Raw genomic sequence first — 12,433 nt, 5'->3', positions numbered from 1 at the left:
GGATCTCCTGCAACTTTTCTGGACTGTCTCCTTGTTGGTGAATGCTGCCATAATCCTTGCCCACACTTCGTTTTTGATGTTATTAGGTTGTCCGGAAAGTTCTGAGCGTTTTTTAATATGCAGAAAAGAATATAAATAATTGACCTTTCAATAAATTTTATTCAATGAAATAATTTCCATTATTATCAATGGCCTTTACCCATCTATCAAGCAATTTAAATATTCCATCAGCATAAAATTCGACTGGTTTTGAAGAAAAAAGTTATCAAGAAGCATTTTGACTCCATCTAAATCGCTAAATGCTTTTCCTTGCAATGAGTTCTGTAGATACAAAAACAAGTGGTAGTCGGATGGCACAATATCAAGAGAATATGGTTGATGGGATAAGAGATCCCAGCCAAATCCATGTAACTTTGTTCGGGTAGCCGAAGACACATGGGGTCGGGCATTGTCTTGTTGGAACCTTACCCCTTTTCTGTTGGTAATCTCCGGCCTCAATTCTTAAAATTTTTTGTCCAAATTAGCCAGCTGACGACAGTACACACGAGGATTAATTGGTCTGGTTCTGTGGGAGAAGCTCATAAATAATACCTTTATGATTCCACCAAACACAAAGGGTAGATTTTTTGGCATGGATATTTGTCTTTGGTTGTTGTTTTGAGAGATACTGACGCAAACTCCAGGATCTTTTTTGCACTACGTTTTCGTACACAATCTGTTTTTCATCTCCAGTCACAAGTTGTTTCAAAAAAGGCATGCGTTCATTCCGTTTTAAAAGCATATAACAAACAGAATACTGGTCCAAACAATTCTTTTCTGAGAGTTTGCGACGGACTCATACATTACAGCGAGAAATGTATCCAAGCTTCATTAGGTGTTCATGAGCTGTACTTTTAGAAGCTTCCAATTCTTCTGCAAGTTCTTTTGTAGTGATATTTGAGTTTTCTTTGATTTTTGCCTTCAAAACATCTTCATCCAATTTCGTATAATTGTCCATTTCTACGAGGGAAAAGGAGATGCTTTACAAAGAAACAAGTACAGATGTGTAAGGGTCTAGCTTGACCCTGCCTAAGATTTGAAACCAAATCCACCGGCTTGTTGCTTGTCAAAACGAGCGGGAAATCCTCCACACTAGATGATTGATAAGGAAACACTCCACTCCCTAGGACCTGTACTGGTCAAGGAAAGATCAGTCCTTTGTTTAAGGTTTGACCTACATTACTGACCATAGTCTATATAACAGAGAATTTTCTATCTCTTCTTCTGATGTGTCAGCTATGACTAAGGAGCAACACCGGCTCTTAGGTGTCAGCCAGACCAAAGAGCAACACTCGCTTTTGCATCAGCCTTAACCAAGAGCACCACTTCCCTTCGCCCTTCGCTTGACATGCGAGGAGAAGCTTTCGGCCGCAAGAAAGACGATGCCGTCTTTATCCTTTCTAGTCAGCACCATGCCAACCTTACTCTTTCCCTCTCTACTGACAGACATCCTTCTTCTACATATCAATTACTAACCAGCGAGTCATCTTTGTCGTCACTATCACTAGAATTGCTACTGTCTCTGTAACAACTTGTCGGGTAAACGAATAAATATATGTAAATAACATTTCTTCCTTCTTGGTGTTAATTCTTCGATGTTCACTGGTTACTCCGACGCGAGAACCTTGAAGCGTTACATCTATACGCTACATTCAGTAGTGGGCTACATCATATCGAATTGATATGGCACATCACATCCAGCTCCCTACAGATGTATCAAACAGTTGCACCAGCTTATGACAGTAATGAAAAGAATATTAGAACAGTTTGGTAGAGGATCAGCTTAAATGAAATGCACTTCGGATTTGTGCCAATAAAGTACTACTGATGTTCTCTTCATAGTGAGACAAATGCTAAAGAATTTTTTTGTGACGATTAGACCTCTCTATTTAGCATTTGTTAATCTGGTGACGGTCTTTGACGGGTAGCATGACATGTTGCCTGGTAATCTTTGGGAAAGCTACGTGGAAATGAATGACTTGTAAGAATAGTGTATGCTTTGCACAGAGATGCAGTCAGCTAAGTAAAAGTTGGTAATGAGTTCAGTGAAGAATTTAACATGCAGGTTGGGCTTAGTTCTCAGCCTCACTCCTATCAATATAATATGTGCATGTGTGTGTGTGTGTGGGGGGGGGCAGCTGGCAGAATCGTTAGCATGCCGGACAAAATGCTTGGCGGCATCTCGTCCGTCTTTATGTTCTGGGTTCAAATTCCGCTGAGGTCGATTTTGTCTTTCATCCTTTCGGGGTCGATAAAATAAGTACCAGTTTGGCATTAGGGTCAATGCAATGCAATCGACTTAGCTCCTACCCCGAAATTGCTGCCCTTGTGCCGAAATTTGAAACCATTGTGTGTGCGCGCGCGCGCGCGTATGTGTATATGTGCATGTGTGTTATATTAATATACGACGTATGTGCGTATATGTGACAATGCATATCTCTCTATATTTTTTCTTTATTTTCTTTCGCCTGTCCCAGCTTATTGGCTGTGGCCATGCTGGGGCACTGCCATTAATATTATTTTTATTTTCACAACTCTCCTCCAGTGGTCAGTTTCTGATTAATCGAGATAGTTCATACTGTTACTCTTAGTTGTGCTTCTTGCTACGATGTAGATTCGTCTGGGATCTCTGGTACTTAGGGAAGGTAAAACTTATAGTACTATGCAGCAACGTTCATTTCTGAGGTATCTACTGCAGTTTTGCTCGAGTCTTACGTGATTTTCAGAGAATTACTGAGAAATCATCAGGATCTTTTTTGTCAATGTAATTAATGGTTACCACTTATCGATATAGAATTGTTACGTCGGAAAACAAACCTTGCTGATTCATTTCCATATGTCCTTGATGATGGGTGAAAACCTTTTGGTCTTATTAAGTATTTCACTTATCCTTTTGGGCTAGTTCCATCACACAAAGGCTCTATCTTGTAACGCACTGAAGCTGATTCTTTTGTGAATTTATAGAAAGAATTAGGATTCGTTTTTATATCCTCTACCGCCCTGATTACTCTTTTCCCTATCTTTTTTATAGTTAAGTATAAATGTGCTCCCGCTTTCTTTTAAACCAGACTCCTCACTATTTTTAATTTGTTTACTGAAGTGATTCAAGATCTTTATTCTTCGCTTCATGTGGATTTTTACCTTATTTAGGAATGCTTTTGTACACGTTCGCTTTTCTCTCTAGAACAAATCTAATCTGCATGGCTCGCATTATTGACATAACATCTTTAAGGTTTAAGCTATTGACTTTTAGATTAGATCTGTTTTAGGGCATCTGTCTCTAGAAACCATAGGAAAAATGGAACGAGCAAGTGAGATATCATCTCCATACCTATCAAGGAGAACAATGGCTCCTAATAAGAACTGTTTTGGATTGTGACGACTTGTCCAGCCCATGTCAGGTCGTTTGCGAGTGTTACTGGTGACACGTGGTCCAACACAACCTGTTGTATGGTCGGGTCATCAACGACTAGACCAACTCTCTCAACAAGGCTCGGCCACTGAGACTGTTTGCTCAAATGCATCAGGATAAAAATAAATAGATGATAAAATGGAATAAAAATGATCAATACCACTTAAAAGGTCGGATGAGCCCATCGTAGGGACAACGACTATCTAGCAATTGTGTGGGGTCATAGAACTACTCGTGATGGTGAACGAGTGCGGGTCATAGAAATACGCGTCATGGTGAACGAATGCGCCGCTGGACCACCTAACAGTGATGGAGCTCTAATTCTTGTTAGGACAAGCGTTTAGGAAAAGGGCACACAAGAAAAACTGGGGATCATTGAAGTTCGTATCGTTCTGGTTAATGTAGAACACCAAGAGGAAAGCTGTTCTATCTAAAAAGTGAATGCAGTTCTATGTACGCTTCATTTACTAAAATCAGTTCCATACATAGGAACTTCTTGGAAAATTAAATCTTTTGATTATTACTGTCTCGAACCCTGAATATTACTGTTTCGATCTGCCTAGGTAGTTCCTTAGAAGTATTCAAGAGTTTCTGTCACTTACATAACCTAATTATTAGCTGGGGTCGGGTACTCTGAAAGTATATTAGCCTGAGAACGAATGGATGGGAAAAAGTTCTGGAAAATACAAATTGTGCTAGTAACAAAGTGCCTTTCCTTCAGAATGGAGGTCAGACTGTTATCTGTGTGCAGAGTACGTTGCTACTTAGTCCAGTATTTATAGGCCTTGAAGGGTAGAAAGGAATATAGTGTACATGCGTTATTGGTTGTGTAGCGTTAGTATGCATGAAGGACGGAGAAAAAAAATGACCTGAGAGAAAAGCTGTAAGAGGAAACATGAAATATGCAAGAAAAGAGACTGCGTTAGTTTGGGTATGTGATGAGTGTGGATGACGACAGCTGCTTAAAAAATGCTGAGCGCTCAAAGTGGGTGATGTTAGTTGAAGAGAAAGACCTAGAGAGTCATGAGACGAAATTGTGAAAAAGGGTGGGTGCTCTTCCTGACATAATGCTAAATCTCAAAAGAGATGGTAAGTGATTGCAACAGTTGACAACATGTGATACTGGAGAAAATCTGCATACTAGTGCAAGCTTAGCACAAGGAACGCTAATATGGGTAGTGAAGATGGCTGCCTTAATCCTCAGCTCCACAACGCTCCTCTAGAATCTTCTCCCTCACTCCTCAGCCCTTTACTCTTACTGCCCCTCTCCTCACGGCTTCTCTGCCGCATGAACGCTGTCTTCCCTACTTCTACGGTACCTCTCACATATTTTTTCAGCCACTAACCCTCTCATTATATCTTCTCCGGCTCCTCACCACCTTCATTGCTACCTATTTCATGTACCGTCTAATCCATACCTACATTGAAAGCGGTCGTGAAATAATAATGCTGATGCTGCACTCTCTATGTGCGCGCGTGTGTCCAAGTTGTATGTTGTAGGTTACAGTATTTCAACCGAGGGACCTGAAATTTTGTAAGGGTTCATCTTTTAAAAGAGAATGTCATCGGTGATATGGCACATTTGCTGATTAAAAAAAAAATCCCAGTAAAATCTTAGATTTATTAATTACAGATATACTATAACGCTATATTCGCGAAAGAAAGAAATTGTTTTTAAATGTTGAATGAGTATTTTCGGAGTATGAAGACTGAGTTTATAAATTAAATTGTCTTAAACGCTATAAGTCGACAGTCTATCTTTCAATAAATGGGAAAATAAATAAATAAATAAATAATAATAATAATAATAATAATAATAATAATAATAATAATAATAATAATTACTGAAATATGTAATGTTGACAGAAAAATACGAAAACTGTTGACAATGCATAGAATGCATCACCCTAAGGCAGATATAGAACGTCTTTATCTGCCAAGAAAAGAGGGAGGCCGAGGACTTCTACTGCTGCCATTATCAATGAAGGTAGCCACAATTGGCCTAGACACCTATCTGAAAAACTCTGAGGACTGGATGCTAAAACTTGTCTTAAAACATGAAAGCAAGAAAGCATCTTACTCAGTAACAAAACAGGCAAAGGAATATCTAAGTGAATTCCAATTGCAACAAATTCAAGAATTAGACGAACTAGAAACACCTGCAGAAAAAGCTAAGCGCTTGAAAACCCGTGCTAAAATTGCTGCCTTAGATATTATGACTGAAAAATGGCATGGAAAACCTCTCAATGGCAAATACCCAAAGAGAGCGAATAATGCAGATATTGACAAAGCCCTTACCCATCAATGGCTAATGGCCTCTGGCTTGAAATCAGAAACAGGGGTTTATCATAGCAGCCCAAGATCAATGCCTACCTACAAAGAACTATCAGGCCAACATATTAAAGAACGGCAGCTCCCCATTATGTTGTATATGCCAACAACAAAATGAGACCATCGATCATGTTGTCTCCATGTGCAGTCTGCTTGCGCCTACAGAGTATCTCAACAGGCATGATAGAGCTGCACAATATATTCACTGGGTAATATGCAAAAACCTGGATTTGCCCCATGATAAAAACTGGTGGGAACACAAACCACCCCCAGTACTTGAAAATGATCACATTGCACTCCTCTGGAACTTCACCATTCAAACTGACAGAAAGATAGACGCAAATAGGCCAGACATCATACTGAAAGACTTCAGACAAAAATCATGCCTCCTCATTGATATGACTGTCCCAATCGATATAAACGTATCTGTCAAGACCTACCAAAAACTGAGCAAATATAAAGATCTTGAAATAGAAATTAACAAAATGTGGAATCTGAAGACGAAAACAATACCTATTGTCATAGGTGCCCTAGGAATGACAGCGAAACGGGCTGATTACTACCTAGCTCAGATACCAGGAAACCCCAAAATGGCTGAAGTTCAAAAGATAGTGCTCATGGGAACTACCCATATCCTACGTAAAATACTGTCTATGTGAGCTCAAATTTTAAAGCAAACACATAATTTTCTTATGGTTTCTTAAACATTCACTAGAACAAAACTGTACAAATCCAAATATATGGTACCCTAGGCATAACACCTACATGAACTTCTAACTTGTTGTCTCTTGAGGTCTCTGGGTGAGACTTGGATCCAACTTGTACAAATGCAAGACAAAAGTCAAACATAAAATAATAATAATAATAAAAAGAGCATTATCGCTGTGAAAACAACATCCATTCATAAATTTATTTATTCATTAATTTTTTTAAAAAAGTACATATTTTACCTATGAATTTGCGTGTGTAAACTGGGAATGCATACAATGAGCTTCTCTGCCCTAGGTGTACGGAAAACACTCGGCGAGAAATGGAAGAAAATTTGAAGAAAGAAAATCCTTTCTGCTAAAGGCACAAGGCCTGAAATTTGGGTGGGAGGGGACTAGTCGATTACACCGACCTCAGTGTTCCACTGGTACTTAATTTATCGACCCCAAAAGAATGAAAGGGTAAAGAATTTAATGTAAATGCTTAATTCGTTCCTCTTCCCCTACATCTTTCTGCTTATAATTCACACGCAGAAAGAAAAAAAGTTTCAATCTTTTAAAATATTCATGTATGTACATAAGCAGATATGCCTGATTAGGTAGTGATGGTGATGAGGTGGGGTGGAGGGAACACATAAAAATAATGATGACTAATCGTATTCGGGTTTGGTATTCACTGCGTTCCAAATGTGTCGTCTGCAATTGTTTGAGATTGAGCGACAAGAAGTCCATTGCGCTACATCTTCAGATCTACACGTTTGTATTTTTTACACTTTTTTTTAAACAAAATTAGTTTCATGTCACTTTAAAATTTTGATTTTTAAAGGTAAGAACCTAACGAATAATATATCAAATTATAATATTTAGCTAATTGCTTACAACCGACTTACAGGCAATTCATGAATATATTTTCGACATTCCTACACAATTATCTCCCTACCAACATCATTTCCTTGTAAATTCCAGAAAAAATGCATATTTTTAATAATGAAATTTTCTACAAGTATGCTTCAGATGATGTAGATTCCGGCTACATCGGAGTTTGTTGTGAAGAAATTTTTTTGCAAAAGAGGGGAACGGAATTTCGGAAAACTCACACGAATTTTGTTTCCTCATAACTTTCAGAAAAATGGATATTTTTCTATGATTTTTTTTTTTACAAATACCTTTCAAATGGTGTAGATCGGGGGTTTTCAGAGGGTGCGCAAGGACAAGATAGGGGGTCCGTGGACAGCAAATACTTTTTATGGGCAATTTGATTTTATATATGTTTTTTAATCGAAATCTTTTAATTGACAATAAACCTATTTGTTAAATACGGTTAAATAAATAAATGTAAAAATATATGTTATTTTAAGCAAATATTTATGTATAAATTTCATAAGCATTTATAAGGTAAAGCCTGAAATATAAAGGGGTCCGCAAGTCAAAAAGTTTGAAAACCCCTGGTGTAGATTACCATTATATCGGAATTTAAAGTGAAAAATATAATTGTTGAGCACACATACTGACATACATCACAATTTTTTTTCGAAATTTCAAGTTTCATTTTATAGATGTCGTGTGTTAAGTATGTATGTTTCCGAGCCCACCATTTTCTTTCATATTAAATTCCGATATAATGGTAATCGACACCATCTAAAAGATATCTGTAGAAAGTTTCATTAAAAAAATACCCATTTTTCTGAAAGTTATGAGGAAAAAAATTATTTTCACAACAAATTCCGGTGTAATCGGAATCCACATTACTTCAAGCATATTTGTAAAAAAATTTCATAAAAAAATATCCACTGGGGTTAGGTTATGATTAAAGTTTAAGGTAAACAGTTAAGATTAGAATAAGAGTTAAATGGAGAAAGAAGTGTCAAATAAAATTGAATTTGCACAAATTTCTTGCAGATTCATAATCTCCAACATATAAAACATTTTGACAAAAATAAAACCAGTTTCATGAAAGGTGTGTATTGCACAGTTCTGACCCTATTTAAAAAATTTTAGTGCCCAAATTTACATTTTGAGCTATTTTCTAAAGCAATGTACTACTTTTTGAATATCTTGTGATACTTCTAAGATTATGATATGCCAACATTGTGATAGGCAAAGAAATTTAGTGCCATTAAAAAAGGAACATTTTTATTTCCCTATTTTTAATATTTATTTTCCCCCATTTTTTTAAAGTAATAACACAGGGCTGTGATCGAAAATAACAAACTTCAAGTTAGTTCAAATGTGTTTGGGACTTATTTCAACGTCTAAAGACAATTTCACTGCAGTTTACCATGGAGAAAAAAATTCTCGTAGTAAAAGGTATACACCATTATCAGCTCAAAGCGCCTCCTGTGGCTGCTAGATGTACATATCTGGTTCTTTGCCATCTTCAATAGCGAATACCAAAGAGGATGGTGAAAGAGCCAGGAATGCATAAATGACCGTTTATCATGAGTGAGAATTTTTTCTCCCCAGTGAACTGCAGTGAAAATTGTCTTTTGAAGTTGAAATTGTCCCAAAGATATTTGAACTAATGTAAAGCTTGGTTGTTTTATTTAATTATTATTTTTTTCCATTGCATTTCCAAAATGTAGTGAACTCATGTGACTGTATTTATAAAGCTGTCTAGGCCAGGTACTGCATTTAGTGTACATATGTGTATATATATATATATGTGTGTGTGTGTGTATGAATATGTATGTTTTAATATATGTAAACTAACCAATACCAATTGCCAAGCAGTGGTGGTGGGAAAACACACCGGCCGTGCTGGAGTTACGCCTTGAAGGGTTTTAGTGAAACAAATCGACCCCACGGTTTATTCCTTAAGCCTGGTACTTATTCTATCTATCACTTTTGCCGAACCGCTAATAGATATCGTTACATATAAAATGAGAGTCAAACAAAGCAAGCTAATATGTAAATATTTAATAACAATGTAATTTTGTTTTCAAATTTTGACAAAGGCCAGCAATTTCCGGGAGGGGGTAAGTCGATTGCATCGCCTTCAGTACTCAACTGGTACTTATTTTATTGATTCTAAAAGGATGAAAGGCAAAGTCGACCTCAGTAGAATTTGAACTCAGAACGTGAAAACATGAAATGCCACTAAACATTTTGCCTGTCGTGCTACCGATTCTGCCAGTTCACCACCTTCTAGCAATGTAATATTAATATTACCTATGTTAAAGCAGTGGTTCCCAAAGTGGGCGGTATCCACCCACGGATGGGTGGGGCGGTGGAAAGTTCCAAGTTCCGATGAAGAAAAGTGGGGCAGCTGTTCATGTAAAAAGTGGGGCGATAATGGGGTAGCGATTTATGTAAAAACAGTAAAATAATGGGTTCATAACGTTAAGTTTTATTTGTGAAATACAGTTGCTTTGAATTTGCTTCCGAAAGAGGTCTATATTTGTGATGGTTAGTTGGGGTGGGGGTGCTAGGAATGTGGCCTAGATGTCAAGGAGGCGGCAGCCCGAAAAATGTTTGGGAACCATTGTGTTAAGCAATAGGCATGAATAAACAAATACTCCCCCCCCCCCCCACTGAATTTGTTTCGTCATAACTTCCAAATAAATGGATATTTTTCGATGAAATTTTCTATTAATATGTTTCAGATGGTGTACATTCTGATTATATCTGAATTTGTTGTGAAACAAAAGTGTGTTGGGGGGGTGGGGGGATTCAGAAACTTCACACGGGTTGGCTTTGTTTCCTCATAACTTTCTGAAAAGTAGGTATTTTTAAATGAAGATTTTGAAAAAAATACCTTTTGGAGAATGTAGCTTATGAATATATCAGAATTTAATACACAAATAACAAATGGTGGAATAGCACACTTACATAAGGACATCGCTTTTTTTTTTTTCGAAAAATTTATAATCACAACAAATTCTAATATAATCTGAATCTACACCATATCTCCGTCATCTGAAGTATATTTCTAAAAAAATTCGTTTATAAATATCTATGTATCTGAAAGTTACGAGGAAAGAATTTTGTTGGGGCACATATGTGTAGGTATACTTCAGCTAAACCCGGTTGGTTACTGTATATCATTGTGCATGCGTTACAGGAAGTCCAAAGTGAACATATTATTTTAGATATATGCATATGAAAGAAACCCATCATATATATATATATATATATATATATATATATATATATATATATATATATATATATATATATATATATATATATGTATGTATATATATAATTACGTTATAACCTTCTCTAACTATAGTTCTCATTTTCGATTATAATGTCTTACGTTTAAGCTGGTTCCCATACTTTTCCCTGAGGAGAAGTTTACATTTTTAACATCGCCGATACCTATGGATCGCATAAATTGTAATTCTTCGAAACATATGTCAGAATAAAAGTATGCAGTTATAATATGCGTTTACTCCATTCTTTAAATTTATATATATATATATATATATATATATATATATATATATATATATATATATATATATATATATATATATATGTATGTATATATTTATATGAGTATATATATATGATACAAATAATAAATAAGTATATGCATATATACGTACATGTATGTACATACCTACATCTACCTGTATATATAGATGCATATCTGGATACAGGATGTTGCAAACAAAACGTAGACAAAATGATAAACAGAGTACAGAAAACACACAGGACACAGAGAACATTTCCTTCATCAGCTGCCACCATTCTAACACTGGCGTTTCGAAGAGTTAGGGCAGGACGCATTGTTAAAATGGCTCTTCCCACGGACCACGAATTAAATTTGTACCATGGAGGAATGAAGTGGAGGACAGAAAACAAGACAGGAAAACGAAACAGTGAAAATAAACAAAAAAGGCTATATATGTATATATTTATGCGTGTGTGTCTGTATTTGCCCCCCCCTCCACCATCGCTTCACAACTGATGTTGGTGTGTTTATGTCCCCATAAACTAGCGGTTTGGCAAAAGAGACTGATACAATAAGTACTAGGTTTACAAAGAATAAGTCCTGGGGTTGATTACTTCGACTAAAAACCCTTTAAGGCGGTGTTCCAACAGGCTACAGTCAAATTTCTGAAACAAGTAAAAGAATAAAAGAATAAATACATATATATGTATGTGGTTGTATTCTAAGAAGTTTACATCCCAGTCACATAGTTCTGGGTTCAGTCCCACTGACACAATGGGTAAGTGTTTTCTACTGTAGCTTGGGTTGACCAAAGCCATGTAAGTGGAATTGCTAAATGGAAACTGAAAGAATCCTGTCATGATCATGTATACACCCCCACACCTGTATATATATATTTGTTTGTGTGTGTGTGTTTGTGCATGTGTATGTGTGTGTGCATCTTTTGTGCCTGTGTTTGTCCTCCCTCACTACTTGACAACTGATGTATGTGTGTTTATGTACCCATAATGTAGCGGTTTGGCAGGAAAGACTGGTAGAATAAGTACCAGGCTTAAAAACAGAAAATAAGTACTGGGGGTTGATTCATTTGACTAAAGTTCTTTAAGATGGTGCCCCAGCATGGTCACAGTCTAATGACTGAAACAAAAGATAAAAGCTATGTATGTATATGTGTGTGTGTGTGTATGTTGGGCACCTGCATGTGTGTATGTATGTGTGTATGAATATATGTATAAATATATTTATATAAAAATATATACGAGTATATATACAGGAGGCCACTAGGTGGACTGGTAATGTGCTAGAAGAAGATATTTTCGGTAAGAAAATGTAAATTTCGAAACATAAGTTTGCAGATAATTGTATTTTTTTGTGTAATTTTCACTGGTCTTGCCCGCTTTACATTTTTGTTGCTTCGCTAAATTCCCTTTGAGAATTATTCGGTCTTAGTAGGCACATGACATGTGATCTTCTTCTAGCACATTACCAGTCCACCTAGTGGCCTCCTGTATATATACTCGTATATATTTTTATATAAACATATGC

At 36.5% G+C, this 12,433-nt stretch overlaps 1 protein-coding gene across 6 annotated transcripts in view; it reads left to right on the top strand.

Annotated features, from left to right (window-relative positions):
* Positions 1–12,433, top strand: part of LOC106877917 (cadherin-87A) — a 222,610-nt gene that overhangs the window by 3,462 nt on the left and 206,715 nt on the right. For 2 of the 6 annotated variants that reach the window (XM_089347722.1, XM_089347721.1), the window contains exon 1: positions 7,121–7,245. The exons of the other annotated variants lie outside the window; for them this stretch is intronic. In XM_089347722.1, coding sequence (XP_089203848.1) covers positions 7,133–7,245 — 113 coding nt within the window. In that variant the 5' untranslated portion in view covers positions 7,121–7,132. Of the gene's footprint in view, positions 1–7,120; positions 7,246–12,433 lie in introns of those variants that run through there. 6 annotated transcript variants of the gene reach the window in all.

The sequence above is a fragment of the Octopus bimaculoides genome, chromosome 2 (genome assembly GCF_046866305.1).
Source record: "Octopus bimaculoides isolate indiv1 chromosome 2, ASM4686630v1, whole genome shotgun sequence".
Taxonomy (NCBI): Eukaryota; Metazoa; Mollusca; class Cephalopoda; order Octopoda; family Octopodidae; genus Octopus; species Octopus bimaculoides.
This window is presented reverse-complemented; position numbering and strand designations above follow the sequence as displayed.